General features: G+C 48.2%; 1 protein-coding gene across 1 annotated transcript; it reads left to right on the top strand.

Moving 5' to 3' along the window:
• The first annotated feature begins 8,308 nt into the window (after positions 1-8,308).
• On the top strand, positions 8,309-9,115 carry LOC115082675 (class A basic helix-loop-helix protein 9-like). The gene has a single exon (XM_029586870.1). It carries the CDS (start codon positions 8,309-8,311, stop codon positions 9,113-9,115), a length of 807 nt encoding a protein of 268 aa, XP_029442730.1.
• Positions 9,116-19,514: the final 10,399 nt, after the last annotated feature.

Genomic DNA, 19,514 nt, shown 5'->3' with positions numbered 1-19,514 from the left:
TCTTCAGCTTTCTACGCTCCCTCAGGTCAGCTAACAAGGACAAATGAAAATATTGTAACATTATTAGTGATAAACTTCCAGCAGTGTAACTGTAAATCCCATTTTACTGCTGTGAAACCTAGAGATCCAGATTCCAATCCAGCCTCCAGCATGTCTCCTCAGACTGTAGTTGCAAGGTTTCCAGGTGACTCTTATATTTACGCTGGGTACACTGACAGCCCAATGTAAAACATCATATTATTCACAGGATAACATCTTATATCCAGAAAAGTTATTATATGAGCTCTTTTCATTTTTTTTTTCAACCAGAAAATTATTTTCTCCTTTATAATATTTAGCATATTTGATTAAGTTTTCATTTATAATTATTTTGTTTTTCCTGGTTGAGGCACTTCACCAGCCCATTTCTTTTTGATTCCCTCCAGTCCTAGAGCTCTGTATTCCTCCGCCCATCCCCTGAGCCCTCCAGTCCTAGAGGTGACAGGCTCTGTATCCCTGCACCCATCCCCTGAGCCCTCCAGTCCTAGAGGTGACAGGCTCTGTATCCCTGCACCCATCCCCTGAGCTCTCCAGTCCTAGAGGTGACAGGCGCTGTATCCCTGCACCCATCCCCTGAGCCCTTCTGTCCTAGAGGTGACAGGCTCTGTATCCCTGCACCCATCCCCTGAGCTCTCCAGTCCTAGAGGTGCCAGGCTCTGTATCCCTGCCCTCATCCCCTGAGCCCTCCAATCCTAGAGGTGACAGGCTCTGTATCCCTGCACCCATCCCCTGAGCCCTCCAGTCCTAGAGGTGACAGGCTCTGTATCCCTGCCTCCATCCCCTGAGCCCTCCAGTCCTAGAGGTGACAGGCTCTGTATCCCTGCCTCCATCCCCTGAGCCCTCCAGTCCTAGAGGTGACAGGCTCTGTATCCCTGCACCCATCCCCTGAGCCCTCCAGTCCTAGAGGTGACAGGCTCTGTATCCCTGCCTCCATCCCCTGAGCCCTCCAGTCCTAGAGGTGACAGGCTCTGTATCCCTGCCCCCATCCCCTGAGCCCTCCAATCCTAGAGGGTGACAGGCTCTGTATCCTGCCCCCATCCCCTGAGCCCTCCAATCCTAGAGGTGACAGGCTCTGTATCCCTGCCTCCATCCCCTGAGCCCTCCAGTCCTAGAGGTGACAGGCTCTGTATCCCTGCCCCCCACCCCTGAGCCCTCCAATCCTAGAGGTGACAGGCTCTGTATCCCTGTGCCCATCCCCTGAGCCCTCCAGTCCTAGAGGTGACAGGCTCTGTATCCCTGCCCCCATCCCCTGAGCCCTCCAGTCCTAGAGGTGACAGGCACTGTATCCCTGCCCCCATTCCCTGAGCCCTCCAGTCCTAGAGGTGACAGGCTCTGTATCCCTGCACCCATCCCCTGAGCCCTCCAGTCCTAGAGGTGACAGGCTCTGTATTCCTGCCCCCATCCTCTGAGCCCTCCAGTCCTAGAGGTGACAGGCTCTGTATCCCTGCCCCCATCCCCTGAGCCCTCCAGTCCTAGAGGTGACAGGCTCTGTATCCCTGCACCCATCCCTTAAGCCCTCCAGTCCTAGAGGTGACAGGCTCTGTATCCCTGCCCCCATCCCGAGCCCTCCAGTCCTAGAGGTGACAGGCTCTGTATCCCTCTGCCCATCCCCTGAGCCCTCCAGTCCTAGAGGTAACAGGCTCTGTATCCCTGTGCCCATCCCCTGAGCCCTCCAGTCCTAGAGGTGACAGGTTCTGTATCCCTGCCCCCATCCCGAGCCCTCCAGTCCTAGAGGTGACAGGCTCTGTATCCCTCTGCCCATCCCCTGAGCCCTCCAGTCCTAGAGGTAACAGGCTCTGTATCCCTGCCTCCATCCCCTGAGCCCTCCAGTCCTAGAGGTGACAGGTTCTGTATCCCTGCACCCATCCCTTAAGCCCTCCAGTCCTAGAGGTGACAGGCTCTGTATCCCTGCCCTCATCCCGAGCCCTCCAGTCCTAGAGGTGACAGGCTCTGTATCCCTGTGCCCATCCCCTGAGCCCTCCAGTCCTAGAGGTGACAGGCTCTGTATCCCTGCACCCATCCCGAGCCCTCCAGTCCTAGAGGTGACAGGCTCTGTATCCCTGCCCCCATCCCGAGCCCTCCAGTCCTAGAGGTGACAGGCTCTGTATCCCTGTGCCCATCCCCTGAGCCCTCCAGTCCTAGAGGTGACAGGCTCTGTATCCCTGCCCCCATCCCCTGAGCTCTCCAGTCCTAGAGGTGAGAGGCTCTGTCTCCCTGCCCCCATCCCCTGAGCCCTCCAGTCCTAGAGGTGACAGGCTCTGTATCCCTGTGCCCATCCCCTGAGCCCTCCAGTCCTAGAGGTGACAGGCTCTGTATCCCTGTGCCCATCCCCTGAGCCCTCCAGTCCTAGAGGTGACAGGCTCTGTATCCCTGCACCCATCCCGAGCCCTCCAGTCCTAGAGGTGACAGGCTCTGTATCCCTGCCCCCATCCCGAGCCCTCCAGTCCTAGAGGTGACAGGCGCTGTATCCCTGTGCCCATCCCCTGAGCCCTCCAGTCCTAGAGGTGACAGGCTCTGTATCCCTGCCCCCATCCCCTGCGCCCTCCAGTCCTAGAGGTGAGAGGCTCTGTCTCCCTGCCCCCATCCCCTGAGCTCTCCAGTCCTAGAGGTGAGAGGCTCTGTCTCCCTGCCCCCATCCCCTGAGCCCTCCAGTCCTAGAGGTGACAGGCTCTGTATCCCTGTGCCCATCCCCTGAGCCCTCCAGTCCTAGAGGTGACAGGCTCTGTATCCCTGTGCCCATCCCCTGAGCCCTCCAGTCCTAGAGGTGACAGGCTCTGTATCCCTGCACCCATCCCGAGCCCTCCAGTCCTAGAGGTGACAGGCTCTGTATCCCTGCCCCCATCCCGAGCCCTCCAGTCCTAGAGGTGACAGGCTCTGTATCCCTGTGCCCATCCCCTGAGCCCTCCAGTCCTAGAGGTGACAGGCTCTGTATCCCTGCCCCCATCCCCTGCGCTCTCCAGTCCTAGAGGTGAGAGGCTCTGTCTCCCTGCCCCCATCCCCTGAGCCCTCCAGTCCTAGAGGGTGACAGGCTCTGTATCCCTGCGCCCATCCCCTGAGCCCTCCAGTCCTAGAGGTGACAGGCTCTGTATCCCTGTGCCCATCCCCTGAGCCCTCCAGTCTAGAGGTGACAGGCTCTGTATCCCTGCCCCCATCCCGAGCCCTCCAGTCCTAGAGGTGACAGGCTCTGTATCCCTGTGCCCCATCCCCTGAGCCCTCCAGTCCTAGAGGTGACAGGCTCTGTATCCCTGCCCCCATCCCCTGAGCTCTCCAGTCCTAGAGGTGAGAGGCTCTGTCTCCCTGCCCCCATCCCCTGAGCCCTCCAGTCCTAGAGGTGACAGGCTCTGTATCCCTGTGCCCATCCCCTGAGCCCTCCAGTCCTAGAGGTGACAGGCTCTGTATCCCTGCCCCCATCCCGAGCCCTCCAGTCCTAGAGGTGACAGGCTCTGTATCCCTGTGCCCATCCCCTGAGCCCTCCAATCCTAGAGGTGACAGGCTCTGTATCCCTGCCCCCATCCCCTGAGCTCTCCAGTCCTAGAGGTGAGAGGCTCTGTCTCCCTGCCCCCATCCCCTGAGCCCTCCAGTCCTAGAGGTGACAGGCTCTGTGTTCCTCTGCTATCTCTCAGTTCTGTGGGCAGCCTTCTCATCTTGATTTCTTTTCAATGGGTCAAGCATATAGAAACAGTTATAAATTATATAAGATAACATTTTCATAAAATAATAATGCCCTAAAGCACTTAGTTCTGATTTTCCCTGGATCTTACACTACCAAAAAATGCGCTCAGGAAGCAGTCTGGGATTCTGATTTTCCCAAGGCATTTGCATTCATTTTCAGAACTCGCCAAGACATTTTGCAAAACCTTCCAGGAGTTGAAGAGAAACAGAAAAGTGAGCCCAGCCCGTGCAGCCCCCTAATAGGCACCTTTGCACAGGAACAGGGCGACAGCACTAAATCTCCGGCAGCCAGAGCTCTCCCTCTGCTTGGCAGACTATTAATTTGGGGGAAAGGCTCCGCTCCCGGGCAGGTGACATTCCAGAGGGGAAACGAAAGAGACGCTGGTGAGGGCAGCAGCGACTGCAAGTGATAATTCTGAAATATCTTCTGAGAGGTTTATTCGTTTTCCCCCTTTGAAGTCACTCTTTGACTTCTTTCCACTCCCTTCAGGCTGGAACCTCTTGATTTAGTGGGCTCTTAGAACACAGACACTGAAATTAGTGTGAGCTTCAAAGAGCCGGGGAAGGAGAAAAGTGATAGGCAAATAGCCGTACACTAATTGTAGTCATTGATAACCCCCTAATAAATAACATAAGGGACAATGGTGATGGGGAGGTGGGGGCATCCCATCAGTGCTGATTTGTTATAGGGGAAGGTTTGCAGATTATTAGCAAACTCCATGTTCCATAGAAAACCATGCAGCACTTTGGTGTGATCTGCAGTATTTTCTCTGTTAAATGTAGAGCTTATTTTGTAAAAGTCCTAAAACGTCACAAGGATGTAACTTTGGCGCTATGCACCATAGGGCAGACCGATGGTCTCGTAACAGAGGCAAGAGAAAACTGGCTAGGATTGCAAAGTTGGGATCTCAACACTGACCAGGACTCAAGATAGCTGCACAGTGGACATTCACCCTCTGTCCTGCCTATGTGGGCTGGAAAGGGTTACCAAACATAAGAACATAAGAAAATGCCATATTGGGTCAGACCAAGGGTCCATCAAGCCCAGCATCCTGGTTCCAACAGTGGCCAATCCAGGCCATAAGTACCTGGCAAGTACCCAAAAACTAAATCTATTCCATGTTACCGTTGCTAGTAATAGCAGTGGCTATTTTCTAAGTGAACTTAATAGCAGGTAATGGATTTCTCCTCCAAGAACTTATCCAATCCTTTTCTAAACACAGCTACACTAACTGCACTAACCACATCCTCTGGCAACAAATTCCAGAGTTTAATTGTGCGTTGAGTGAAAAAGAACTTTCTCTGATTAGTTTTAAATGTGCCCCATGCTAACTTCATGGAGTGCCCCCTAGTCTTTCTATTATCTAAAAGAGTAAATAACCAATTCACATCTACCCCTTCTAGACCTCTCATGATTTTAAACACCTCTATCATATCCCCCCCTCAGCCGTCTCTTTTCCAAGCTGAAAAGTCCTAACCTCTTTAGTCTTTCCTCATAGGGGAGCTGTTCCATCCCCTTTATCATTTTGGTCACTCTTCTCTGTACCTTCTCCATCGCAATTATATCTTTTTTGAGATGCTGCGACCAGAATTGTACACAGTATTCAAGGTGCAGTCTCACCATGGAGCGATACACAGGCATTATGACATTTTCCATTTTATTCACCATTCCCTTTCTAATAATTCCCAACATTCTGTTTGCTTTTTTGACTGCCGCAGCACACTGAACCAACAATTTCAATGTGTTATCCACTATGACGCCTAGATCTCTTTCTTGGGTGGTAGCTCCTAATATAGAACCTAACATTGTCTAACTATAGCATGGGTTATTTTTCCCTATATGCATCACCTTGCACTTGTCCACATTAAATTTCATCTGCCATTTTGATGCCCAATTTTCCAATCTCACAAGGACTTCCTGCAGTTTCAGGTCAACAGGGACAGGATGAGCCAGCACAAATGTAGCCCTCATGTTAAGACAATCTCCATGCCTATTTAGTAGGCAAGAAGTGTATACTTTTCAATTGGTTGAAGGAGTATTCCCCTACTTTTTTGGACTGGCCAACTCCTATAGCAGAGTCAATTTGCATGGAATATTGTTCTGTCCTTTTGCATTCTTCAAAACATTATGCAGTGTTTTGCCAGATTTGGGACTTGTAGAAATACTGCCAGAGTCACATCAAATATTGATGAAGCCTCCTCGCGAGCCAACCTCTGCCTTGTTCAGTTAATGGGCAGTAGACTCCTTTCTAAAGATGCGTTCTGCTTGATCTTATGTATGCTCTTCACTTTTCTCTTTCAGTGGGTGGGTTGTTTCAGCTGTTGACGGAATGATGTATATAATTTCAGTGTTGGAAGAGTTGTATATATGGGCTAAAAATGGAGACATTTTACATCTAAGTATTGTCAGACTGATACCATATATCAATAAAAAGAGTTTGAACTATAGGACAGTCTCCCCCTTCCTTGCATCATTTACCTCTTAGCAATATTAAGATGTTTCCATTAGCATGCTGAAATTTAATAATTTAATCTATTTCCTTTAAGACTCTCCCCCCCCCCCAAATAAAAGCAGTATCATGGAACGCAGCAGAGCAAAGCAGCTAAGGCGATCTGCAAAGATCTCCAAATCTTTCATCTCTTACCTCTAGGAAGAGGCTCCCAGTCAACACTCAGTAACTTCTGTTAAACTGTGAAAGAGCTCCCTGCTTTGAACATATGCCACCCCCTTCTTTCCTCTCCTCATTTCTTCTCTAGGGTGTGCTCTAGAGATATTCAGCTACTTCAAAGATACAAATAATCCCATGAAGTAAATGTCTTTCAGTGGAAAGTCAGAAAGTTCCAGAGCAGTGGTTCCCAGCCAGTCGGGTTTTCAGGATATCCACTAGTATGCAAATGTTCTCTCATGCATATTCATTGTGGGTATCCTGAAAACCCGACTGGCTGGGGGGGGGGGGGGGGTCCCCAGGACAGGGTTGGGAACCACTGTTCTAGAACAAGAGATCATGCAAGGAGCAGACTCAGGCCTAACAACAGAAAATATTTCTTCACAGAAAGAGTGCAGGGAACGGCCTCCCAGGGGAGAGGGTGGCAGTAGAAATAGAACTCCCGAAAGTCTGGGACGTACACGAAGGATTTTTAGCTGCAAAGAAGTGAGGGGAATGCCAGAGATCGCGGGACGGGGGTCGGTTGCACTGCACCAGGAAGTAAATTGATCTATACAGTCTTCATCTGCCCTCATATTCTATATTTTTATGTTTCTCTGTAGAAGTAAGAGTCAACAAGAATGTTTCTCTGGATTTGCAAAGTCCCCTAGATCTGGACTTATGCAGTACTAGCCCAGCCTCTCACCAAAGGAGCGGGCAGCAGATCAGTGCCATGGATTACTTACAGAGGTTTGCAATATTGCCTCTTGCATTGGCAGAGTACATCCATCTCCTTGGTGCATGCTGAGGAGGAAGCAGACAGCGAGGTCATGATTGGAATTATGTGAGGGAGCTTCAGGTACAAAGGATTTCCCATCTATTTCATTACAAATTTCCTAACCTGCACACATCACTTTTAGTTCAAGGTGGTTTACAAATAAAACCATACATAAATTATATATAAAATAACTTAAAAACAACATCTCTATCCTTGCTCCCAATATCTCCTTTTTCTCATAATGCTTAGTTCTCAGGATGCATCCAGGTGACTCCCAACTCCGGGATCAAAACAGTCATATTTAATACAAGTGCCAGAGTGAAATGTTCTGCGTGGTAAGAGATTCCTGCCACTGAAGCCCATTCGCTAGCTCTCTTAATTGCAAGAACCTGTTGTCACCATGTCTTCAGTACTGTTATTACTTCTGAATGGTGTAACAACAATCTTCATGGAGTCCAAGAAGGTGGCTCTAGGAAGACTGATCCGATGGGCATTGATAATTCTGCCATGGCAGGTAATGGTCCTTCAAGTGAGCTGCGAGGCTGTGTTTTCCTCTTCGTCTGCCTGTCTTTGGAATGTGCAGACATATTACAGTCTGCTATTAAACTAGAACAATGAATGAACCACAGACCTCCTATTACAAGGTAGGACCCCATAAACACTGCCTTCAAAGTTCAGACATATCCCAAAGCTTAAATATTTGGCAATAAAGAGGAGGTAATCATGAACAGTGCTTTTTCTCTCTCCTGCAGTCTGTCTATAACTGGAGCCTCATCTCTCACACACCGTCCATCCATACATCGATTTCTTCTCTTACAGTTCCCAGTTAGTAGATGTCTGGCTTTGCTGCCATGTGCACTTTCACAAGGTGCTGATGAAGAAAGATGTAATTTGAATTAAATAAAACTAGCCAGTGGTGCCGGAGCATTCCTGAGTCTCAGCCTAACTAGGGCTGGTGCATGTTTTTTGCCTTGACAGAGCTATTTAAGCCCAGCCTACCTGGAGGCAGGTAATAAAAGCAGCTACAGTATAAAGCTACCTGTAGCAATAGCCACGTGGGGAAGTAATAAAATACTGCCTGACAGGTTATTTTATAACTAGCGCAGCTGAAAAGCAGGCACAAGCTTTAACATCTGCGAACCCTGAGACACAGAGGGGGTAGACAGATTGAACTATGCCTAGATCAGACATCAGAAAACCCACCATGAACTTAACAGCATCTGACTTTTCTGAAGCAGAAGTGGAGGGGAGAGCTCCTCAAGACCCCCGCTGCACAGGACCCTTGTGGAAACTCCAGCAGACGGACTCCAGAGAAAGCCATACCCCCAGCTGTCCCAATGAAACAGAGGAGCTCAACGCCCAGAAGAGGACCAGGCCAGTGAGAACCAAGGCCCGGAGAATAGCAGCCAATGTGAGAGAAAGGAAGAGGATCCTGGACTACAACCAAGCTTTCAACGCATTGCGGTTGACCCTGAAGCACGACCTCAGTGGCAAGAGGCTGTCCAAAATTGCAACCCTGCGGAGAGCCATTCAGAGAATTTCCAGCTTATCCGTGTTCCTGCATTCCAGTCCAACACAGAAATGGCCCTGTAACCACACCGAGTGTCACCTTCAGCAGAAGGTTTACGGACAAGATGAAAACAAAGACTCTCGCCTCCATCGTTTTCAGATTCTTTCAGACAAGCTCCTACTGCCCCTGGGCTCCCGCTATGGAGATGCCCCCTATTTCCAGCAGTGTCTTTCTCCCCTTCATTCCAAACACTCTCCAGACACTCCCGTTTGCCATGATGGCAACCCAAAGGCAGACAGCTTCTTGCCCAGCCCTCCCTGCTATCCCAGCGGGGACTATCACATCGGGGTCAGAAGTACCTGTCACCAGAAGTGTCCGGAAAGCATCATGGATTCTTCATCTGGACTTCTGTCTTGGCATTTCAATTTCTTACAAGGAGCTGGATATCAGCACTCCCTGCCCCTACATTGACATCCCTTGGCTATGGACGAGTTTCTGTGGTTAGCAAAGAGCTTTCCAAAACACTATAGAACTGGGATCCCCACGGTCAGGATCACAGGAAAACTGTTCAGCAAGAAAAGGAGAATGAGACTTAGAACTGAACTAACAGCCAGAAAGGGGAACAAGGGGCTTTCTAAGTATTATAAGCACTGTCTGTCAAGAATGACTTGAATTATTTTGTCAACTTGAGAGCAAAGCTCTTCAACAATCTCTTTATTTTATTTTATTTTTTTGGGGGGGGACGGGGGACTGTGGCACTACATTTTCCTCCTGCTCAGTTGGAACCAGCCTCCACTTCATTCACAGCTACTTGCGGATTCTCCCCTCTTTTCACCTCTCTCTCCCCCTTTCTGTCTAGCAGGGTCGGGGAACCACAGACTGCAGCGTTCTCAAGAAGCCAACAGGTACGGTGGGCATCATGCAGTATCCCCAGAACCAGCCCAGAGAGCAGAAGCCAGGCTCAGCTACCCATGTGCAAGGGGCCACCGAGCCATCGGGCCACCCAGCCCTCAGACTTCCCAGCTACTGTGAACATTCAGAGGAATCCTGTCCTTGCAAAGCTCTTTAGCAACACATTTGTCTGACTTTTGGTCTTAATGATGACGTTTAAAGGAACTGGAAGCCAGTCTCGGGGTTTCAGGTTCCTCTGGTGGTAAGGATAGCAGGTTTAGGACATAGAACATGAGCTTATGGGGAAAAGAAACTTCAAGCTTGTTTGTTTCATCTTATGTTTTCATGTGTGCTCGTATGTTACCAGGTTTTTAAATAATAGAAATACATATCTTTCAATTTTAAGATAGAGAAAGGCCTTTCTGTGGGAAGGGGCCATCTTGAGCAGCTCTGGGGGTGCATTGACTCTACGTTTGTTTAGAAGCTCAGCTGCCTGGATCGGGGCTGGCTCCGGCTGAATCCGCATGACCTGGGTCTGCAGCTCCACCACTTACTGCAGAAACCAATGTCTGTTCTCTGTAACTCTGCTCCTTGCCCCATGGTCTGTGTCTGTATTTGCGCCTCCTCAGCCACTTTGCCAGTGATCTTGTCTGACTAATCTCCTTTTTCTCTGGTTAGAAATTTTCTCCTGCCTCCTTTTTGTAATTGTATATCTGTTTCCAGAATAAAACCTGTAGGAGGGGCTCTATCTCCTGTTGCAGTGGTAACTGGCTCCTTTGCTTGCTTCTAATGGCAGTTTCTGAAGTACCTTTTCTAGTAGGGCAGATATGGGCTGCTGCAGGGTCCCTTCCCCAGGTAAAGCCCAGATTCTGCAGGCTCTCTCATACTACAATGAGCAGCCACTGGGATACCTCTGCTCCCAAAGCTAGGCTCCAAGGTTATATTTTATGTCTCTTTTAATTGTGGTCAAGTTACCTTGGACAGAACTGCTTTTCTTTTTAAATCAGTTTAAATCCAGAGATATCAGTTTTAATTACTGATATCTCTGGAAGCATTTGCACCCAAATAAGTGTACCACAGACCTCATGAAGAGGGGTGAAAGTGTCTGATGATGTCATGAAGTGCACCTCTCCTGGTGATGTCACCAGGAGATGGGCCCCTTTCCTGGTGATGTTGTGAAGAGATGTGCAGTAGCCTTGTGAGTTTTTGGTTTGAGATTTCATGCCTGTATCTGTCATGAGAATGTGTTCCCTGGTTCTCTCCTCTCCCAGCTTTGCTTTCCCAGCAGGTGGTTGTGATGGATGTGTAGTAGCTTTATGAACAAGTAGGGTCTGGGATCTCTAATGAAGCTGGAAAGTTGACTGAATGGGTGGTCTCTGCCATGTCTCCCTCCTCCAAACAAAACAGAAAGGACTGACGGTAAAAACCAATGCTCTTCCTGTTGGATGGCAGCTGGGTACCTTAGTGGAGATACAGGAGTTCAGGAGTACACAGGTCAGGGGAGGAAGATAATTCATACACAGCAGTTCAGACGTGCACTGGTCAGGGGAGGAAGACAATTCATGCACAGCAGTTCAGACGTGCACTGGTCAGGGGAGGAAGATAATTCATGCACAGCAGTTCAGGAGTACACATGCTTTCTTATGAGTAGTCATTGCAAATAGTTTGCAGATCAGACTGGCTGATGACTCCTCAGGGCTCAGACTTTCTCTATCTGTGTAGTTGTCCCTTGCAGCCTGGAAGAGCTTGGGTGCTGTGTCTGGCCCTCAGTCGCTCCCTCAGCCTGGATGAAAAAAACTTTGACATCACCTCAGCACCTGGCTGGCACCTCCCTCCTGATTTCATTGCTTCTTTAGGGAAGGTAAGGGGAAAAAAATCCTGTCTGTAAGAATCAATCCACAAACAATGAACATTAAATCAAATATCACATATAACAGAATCCCTTCATACCTTCCTCTGTTCAGCCCATCTTCCAGCTCTTTTATGTGGATTATTATTTTTACATCTTTTTCTGTAGGAATCTTTTAGCCTCCATGTGATCAGTTTCTGCTCCAGCGCAGCTGCTTCTCTCCCTCTCCTGGATCTCAGGCTAGGAGCTCTCCTAAAAGCTTTTTATATACACCTTTATTTCTGCTTAAAAAAAAAAAAAAGGACAATCTACGCCTGTTTAAACAGAGAAACACACTTACATTGTCCTGCCTTAAAAATGCTAAAAGTCCTTTTTCACCAGATTGAGAGGACAAAGATAACTCATGCACAGCAGTTCAGAAGTGCACTGGTCAGGGGAGGAAGATAATTCATGCACAGCAGTTCAGGAGTACTCAGGTCAGGGGAGGAAGATAATTCATGCACAGCAGTTCAGAAGTGCACTGGTCAGGGGAGGAAGATAATTCATGCACAGCAGTTCAGAAGTGCACTGGTCAGGGGAGGAAGATAATTCATGCACAGCAGTTCAGGAGTGCACTGGTCAGGGGAGGAAGATAATTCATGCTCAGCAGTTAAGGAGTACACATGCTTTCTTGCTCTTCTCAGCTGCCTGCACAATTTAGCATGTGTAAAGCATGTGGGCACCTTCTGCTCATTCTCTAAGAGAAAACTAGCCATACAGTTTATCTTTGAAAGTTAAATGTACCTGTGCAATTTACTGCTGTCTCCAAAGCTGGCACAGTATCTTATTTTATTCCACTAGATGGTGCTGCTAACCAACAATAAGCAGGGAGCTTGGAAACCAAGTCCATCTGAGGTAAGGCCCATAGCATCCCCTGCACTGCTGGATCACTGGAAAATATTATTTTCAGTTAGAAATATAGGCCAGAAATTAACCTCTTCTATTTCTATCCATGAAAGTTATATGAATTTAATTTTGTACATATAACAATAGGTGGATCACAACAAGAATTTTACAATTAAAGAATTGTCCAATAATAAATTATAGTTAAAACACGTCTAATGGTGTCAGTGTATTCTTGACATATCACTAGTGGGAAACACTGAACATTTTAGCTTCAAAACCAAACCATGATCATTAATCTCCATTCAGCATATATTTCTTTATTATTAAGCTGGACAAAGTCATCAGCCAATCAGATGTTTCCATCTTCCGTGTGTAGCTCTTATCTCTCCCAAAAGGTCTGCTCTACACCAAAGACAACATTCATTGCTGGGATTCAAACCAGGCCATATAATTAGGTTAATGGTGCTTCTTAACAGACTCTGTTTCAGCTCTGCATTTGTTTTGTCTTTGGGTCATCCCTTATACCTGAGTCACTAGGAAAACTCTCCTGCAATACCCTGCACAGATCAGAGCTCCCCCCCCCCAAAAAAAAATAAATCAAGAGACTTCAAGTATTCCCATCTATTCCACTACCCAGATTCTTACCAGCTTGTCTTGCTTTTCATTTCTTCATTATTCAGATTTTTAATGGCTTAGTCCAAAAGGCCCACGGTAGTAAATACATAAATACAGATAATCATAATCATACAATAGGCTTAGTGATAATGAGCAAGGGGTGCATAAAACAACATGAAAATGCACGCAGAGACTAGCGCACATGGCCCTGATTCAGAAATGCCATGTGGGAGCCCACCAAGGTCCATCGAGCCCAGCATCCTGTCACTGATTACCCAGCAGCTCCCCTCCCTGGTGCTTGCTTCCAGAAGGAAGAGGTAGCCTTCTGCAGGCCTTCCTAGCCGGTTATTGATTTTACTTCTTTATTTATAAGCATTTGACATTCAGACTTTTCCTACGGTAGGTCCAAGACAGATTAAATATAGTAAGAAGGCACTGAGTACCTAAGTAATGGACACATACAGATAGGATACAAAATGAGGTTGATTGCTAGTGCATGCATTAATGGTTAATGCACCTATCCTCCAAAAACCTGTACAAACCTTTTTTAAACCCAGTTCTGCTATTAACCTTGATCACATCCTCCAGCAACAAATTCCACTGCTTAAATTGTACATTAGTTTCATGGAGGGTCTCCTTGGTCCTGTTTGTATGGGTAAATATCCATTCCCTCTTTACTTGTTCACCCCTCTCGTGAGTTTATAAGCATCTATAAAATATTCTCTCAATCATCTCTTCTGTCTCTTCTAAACTATTCCAGCCAGGGCCGGTGCAACCCACTGTGCAAGCCATGCACTTGCACAGGGTGGCAGCCTGAAGGGGGCAGTGACCTGGGGGACACAGTCAGCCCCAAGATGAAGACAATGCAGCTGCTGTTGCCAACACTGGACACCACCAGGAGGCCAAGAATAGGAAGAGGCCACTGCCATGTGGCAGTTCCCAACCTGCCGCATGGTTGAGTGGAAGGAGCTGTGCGATCGCCCCATGCTCCCAACCTGCCACGCGGCTGAGCAGAAGGAGCTGCAGGGCTGCCTGGTGCTCCCAACCTGCCAAGCAGTGAGAAGAAAAAAAGGCTGTGAAGTGATTTCCAACTTTCCCCGTGGCAGAAGCAAAGAGGAGAACCCATGGTTGCCAGGAGAGTCCTTGGTGTGTGTTTGAGAGAGGGTGCCAATATGTGTGTGTATGAGCAGGATGCAACTTGTGTGCAAGTCTTAGCATGTGTGTGTGTCTGAGCATGTGTTTGCATGTGTCTGAGTATATGTGTGTGAAAGCAAGCATATGTGTATGTGTGTGTCTGAACATGTGTGTGTGACAGAGCATATGTGTGTGAAAGGGTGTGTGTCCATGTGTGTGTGTGAAGGAGCATGTGTTTGTGAAAGGGGGCATTGAGATCAAGCTCTAGGGTTGATGGATTAAGAGGTCTAAATGGTTGTGGTATCCAAGCATAAGGTGTTCTCTGAATGCGTGTGGGAGTCCAGGTCTGCCATTTCTCTTCATGTGTGTGTCTGAGCATGTGTGTGTGTGAGAGAGAAAGGGTGTGTGTGTGTCTGAGCATGTATGTATGAGAGGGATCGTGTGTGTGTCAGCATGCATTTGGTATTTGAGAGAGATGTTGTACGTGTGTGTGTCCGAGCATGTGTATGTGACAGAGGGAGCATGTGTGAGCGCATATGTATGTGACTGAGCATGTAGAGGTAAGAGAGATCTTGTGTGTGTGCATGTAAGAGGGAGCATGTGTGTATGTGAAAGGGAGCATGTGCATGAGAGAGAACATATGTTTGTGTGTATGTAAGTATAGATATATATCTATATCTATGAGAGAGGGAAGAGAAAGCTTGTACATCCCTTTCTGACTAATCTACAACAATCCCAGGGTGACTGGAAATAAAAAAAATCCCAGGTATGGAGAGCAGGAATCCTTATCATTATTAGTTATTAGTTTTAATTTTTGGATATTATTTGATGTGTCTGCTGTTTTGAAATATTTTATTGGTATTTGAGCAATTTAAAACAAATTTTATATGAGTTTTTAATTATTGGATCTTCCATTCATCAGCTGTTTCGAATTAGTATGTTTATACTATTATGATTTATGTATTTATGATATCTCTTGATTTTATTGTTTAATGGCTGAGGACTGGTGATGGTTCTGTTTTCCCATTGTTGCACTGGATACATAGTCTGCTTGTGGTTTCCAATTCGGTTTTTGCCTGCATGTTTTTATTTATACTTTATGGTTTCTTTTTTCTGTATTTGGTGAGGGTCTGCCTGTGTTCTGAATGTGTGACCAAGGAGAGGTATTCTGCTAGCATTTAGGGATCTTTAGCAGCTTGGTTTATTCTGTTTTCCTAATAGGAGGTGTATTGGTGTTTTAGGGCCTGGTGTAATATTTGCAGTGCTGCCTTCTCATTGCTGGGGTTCTTACTTTTTAAGTGCTGGCAGTGAGTGCTGTTTTCGTGTGGGAGGTTTATTATATTTTAATTGTAATTTACTCATCGTTCTCTGAGGATCAAGCCCACCCCCAACACGTGTTACAGTAGTCCTAATATATAACACTATTAAAGACACAGGGGATTGATCATATTTCATTGTATGTCTTTACAAACCATTTTTTAAAAATTATTATTACAATTCTTTACTGAAAATTTTTACTAAAAGTATAAAACGTTTATACAGCATAAAGTGCACACTGCCAAATATATGATTATCAAAACATATTTCAAAACACATTACAATATTATTTCATCCACCAAATCACAAATGATTTGTCAATCATACCCTCCACAAATGTACATACATATTAAAATAGTCCTAATATAAAATACCCAACACATCTCAAGTTTCTCACTTCCCAATAAGTTCCCTTGTTTCACCCACTTGGGCTTCTTCAGGGGACCTCTTCCAGCTACTTAAACTGAATCCTTTCAGTTCTCTTATCCCGGAGTAGCACAATGTTTAATTAGTCCCTTATTGCGGCGTTCCCTACACGTCCCATTGGCGCCGTCTTTAAACACTGCAAATCGGGTTCCTTTATTCCATCCGCTTAAACTATTTCAGAACAATACTTCATCCAATGACTCACTGCTGGACATGACTGAACCTCCTGTTGTCCTCCCGCAGTTCCTTAATAACACAGGGGAAGATTTTTAATCTTACGCTTGCGGGATGCATTTGTGCGCGCTACCTGGAGCAAACAAATGTACAAGCGATTTTATAACATGCGCGCGCTGCCATGCAAGTGTTATAAAATCCAAGGTCAGCGAGCACAAGGGGGTGCACACTTGTGCACGCCGAGTGTGCCGAGCCCTATGGGAGACCCGATGGCTTTCCCCGCGGCCTCGGAGGGAACTTTCCTTTCGCTCCCCCCCCCCACCCCCTGCCCTTTCTAAATCCCCCCCCTACCTTTATTGCAGGAGTTACGCCTGCAATAAAGGTAGGGGGGGGGGCTTTGAAAAAGGAGCGGTCTGGGGGCGGGGCTGGAGGCGGGGGCGGTCCGGGGGCAGGGGCGGTCCGGGGCAGTCTGGGGCGGTCCCGAGTCCTCCGGTGCAGCTGCTGTGCTGGAGGACTCGGGACCACCCCCAGACCGCCCCCCTTTTTCAAAGCCCTGGGACATACGTGCGTCCCAGGGCTTGCGAGGGCCACCGAGCCCATGCAAAATAGGCTCGGTGCACGCAAAGGTAGGTCTTAAAGGGTTACGCGCGTAACCCTTTGAAAATCTACCCCACAGTGTTTAAATAATCCCTTGGTGCAGCATTCCCTACACATCCCATAGACACCGTCTTTAAACACTGCAAATTGGGTTCCTTTATCCCTCCTGCTAAAACTATTTCAGAACCATACTTCATCCGATGACTCTGCAAGATACAAATTTGTTGCCAGAGGATGTGGGTGGTGCAGTTAGGGGTAGATTTTCAGAGCCCTGCTCGCCTAAATCCGCCCAAAACCGGGCGGATTTAGGCGAGCAGGGCCCTGCGCGCCGGGAAGCCTATTTTACATAGGCCTCCCGGCGCGCGCAGAGCCCCGGGACTCGCGTAAGTCCCGGGGTTCTCGAAGGGGGGCGTGTCGGGGACGTGTCGGGGGCGGGCCCGGTCGTCGCGGCGTTCCGGGGGCGTGTCGGCAGCGTTTTGGGGGCGGGTACGGGGCGTGGCTACGGCCCGGGGGCGTGGCCGCGCCCTCCGTACCCGCCCCCAGGTCGCGGCCCGGCGCGCAGCAGGCCCGCTGGCGCGCGGGGATTTACGTCTCCCTCCGGGAGGCGTAAATCCCCCGACAAAGGTAAGGGGGGGGTGTAGACAGGGCCGGGTGGGTGGGTTAGGTAGGGGAAGGGAGGGGAAGGTGAGGGGAGGGCAAAGGAAAGTTCCCTCCAAGGCCGCTCCGATTTCGGAGCGGCCTTGGAGGGAACGGGGGGAGGCAGCGCGGCTCGGCGCGCGCAGGCTATACAAAATCGATAGCCTTGCGCGCGCCGATCCAGGATTTTAGTGGATACGCGCGGCTCCGCGCGTATCTACTAAAATCCAGCGTACTTTTGCTTGAGTCTGATGCGCAAGCAAAAGTAGGCTGATCGCGCTTCTTTTAAAATCTACCCCTTAGTGTAGCTGGATTTAAAAAAGGTTTGGATAAGTTCTTGGAGGAGAAGTCCATTAACTGCTATTAATCAAGTTAACTTAGGGAATAGCCTCTGCTATTACTGGCATCAGTAGCATGGGATCTACTAAATTTGGGTCTTGCCAGGTTCTTATGGCCTGGATTGGCCACTGTTGGAAACAGGATGCTGGGCTTGATGGACCCTTGGTCTGACCCAGTATGGCAAGTTCTTATGTTCTCCTGCTCATACACACATATTGGCTCCCTGTCTCACACGCATACCAATGTCTCTCTTGGCAGCCACAGGTCCTCCTCTTCTTCACTTCTGCCACGGAGAAGGTTGGGAATCACATCACAGCCTTTTTTTCTTCTGACTGCTTGGCAGGTTGGGACTGCCGGGCAGCCCTGCAGCTCCTTGCTCTCAGCCGTGCGGCAGGTTGGGAACTGTCACACGGCAGTGGCCTCGTCCTATTCTTGGTCTCCTGGTGGGGTCCAGTGGTAGTGGCATCAGCTGCAATGTCTTCATCTAAGGGGCTGGCTGAGGCCCCCAGGTCACTGCCTCCTTCAGGCCGCCACCCCATGCAAGTGCACGGCTTGCACAGTAGGTTGCTCCGGCCCTGGGTAGATCAATAACTCTTCAGAATTGGCTGCAGTGCTCATGCTCATTCTTTGTAACAAAATCCCCAGTATGAGGTAAGAGCTTACCCAGAAAGGGGAAAGGTGGGAAGGCATAACTGGGCTCAGACTGCCTAACATAGGGGGGCATTTAGTAAGCATTTTTCCCATAGATACAGAATGGGAGAAAGTCTTTAGTAAATAGGCTTGATAGATAGATAGATAGATAGATAGATAGATAGATAGATAGATAGATAGACACACACACAGAGAGATGAGAATTTCAGAACATATTAACACCTTCCATCTCTATGCTGTAAGTGGATGTATATTATGTTACAGCTACACTAATGCTTGTTACATTCAAACTGAAGGTAATTTGTATTCAGTTATAATAAGTCATAAACACTCAATTTTTTTTGCAATTCAAATTAATGTAAATGTACAAGTCTAAACTAGGGCATTTTATATATTACAGACATGCTAGCATAAACACAAGAACTGGCAACCCGCTGTCCTTTTATTATTGAAAAATAAGTCGAACCCCTGATTTAGTGAAGGGAGGTGTGCAGCTGTATACCCATGAGTTCGGTACAGGGTGCTGAGGAGTTGCCATACAAAGTGTACAATATTTAATACAAAATGTGGCAAAAATGCAAAAAAAACAAACAAACAAACAAAAAAATCTTTGCTGCTAAACGTGCACATCTACAGTTCATTTTAATGCACCCGTAACGAAACTCAGAGAAGTGCTGTAAAATGGGAAACGCGAGTTATTTTTAATATCCTCTTTGATCGTGCTGTAGAGAAAAAGACAGCAGCAAATGCCCTGCGGGCGTGTGAGAGAGTTGCGGGTCTCTTCCCTGGCTGGGAGGGCAGCGGAGGACGGGGCTGCCTCTCTCCCCGATGGCTGGGATGGGGGTGAAGAAAGCAGTAATGGCACCGAGCTCAGAAGTGGGGGATCTGGGCTGCTTGGTGAGAGCTGGGCTTGAGTTTGGGTTTCGGTGGCTGGGACCCCCCCCCCCCCCCCCCCCCCCGCCTCACATGGACTGTTCCACTCAGGATCCTTCGGCTGGTCTGGGACTCTGGCAGCAGCAGCAGTTGCAGTTTGCAGCTGAGCAAGCAGAGGGGATGGTGTGGAGGTGTGGGCAGGAGCCTCCCCAGATGTGCTTCTGAGAGCAGCTGCCCGCTGCCTTCCTTAACCCTTTCAGCACCGCCGGCTCTCCCTAGCCAGCTCCGAGCGCCGGGCTTGCTTTCGCTTGCTTCTCCGTCCTGTGCCCGAGGCTCGGGTCTCCTCCCGGGATGGCACCCTAGCCTGCTGAGATTTCTTTTTTTTTTTTTTTTTTTTTCCTCTTCAGCCCAGCCGACTTTCTGGTATATATATATATATATATATATATATATTAAAAAAAAAAGGGAGCCGCCTCAGCAAGC

This window comes from Rhinatrema bivittatum, unplaced genomic scaffold, assembly GCF_901001135.1.
Source record: "Rhinatrema bivittatum unplaced genomic scaffold, aRhiBiv1.1, whole genome shotgun sequence".
In the NCBI taxonomy this organism is placed as follows: domain Eukaryota; kingdom Metazoa; phylum Chordata; class Amphibia; order Gymnophiona; family Rhinatrematidae; genus Rhinatrema; species Rhinatrema bivittatum.
Note: the sequence above shows the minus strand (reverse complement) of the source record. Positions and strands in the feature narration are given on the sequence as shown.

Excerpts from the sequence above, each read along its gene's own strand:
- LOC115082675 (XM_029586870.1), top strand. The coding sequence starts at position 8,309 with ATGCCTAGATCAGACATCAGAAAACCCACCATGAACTTAACAGCATCT.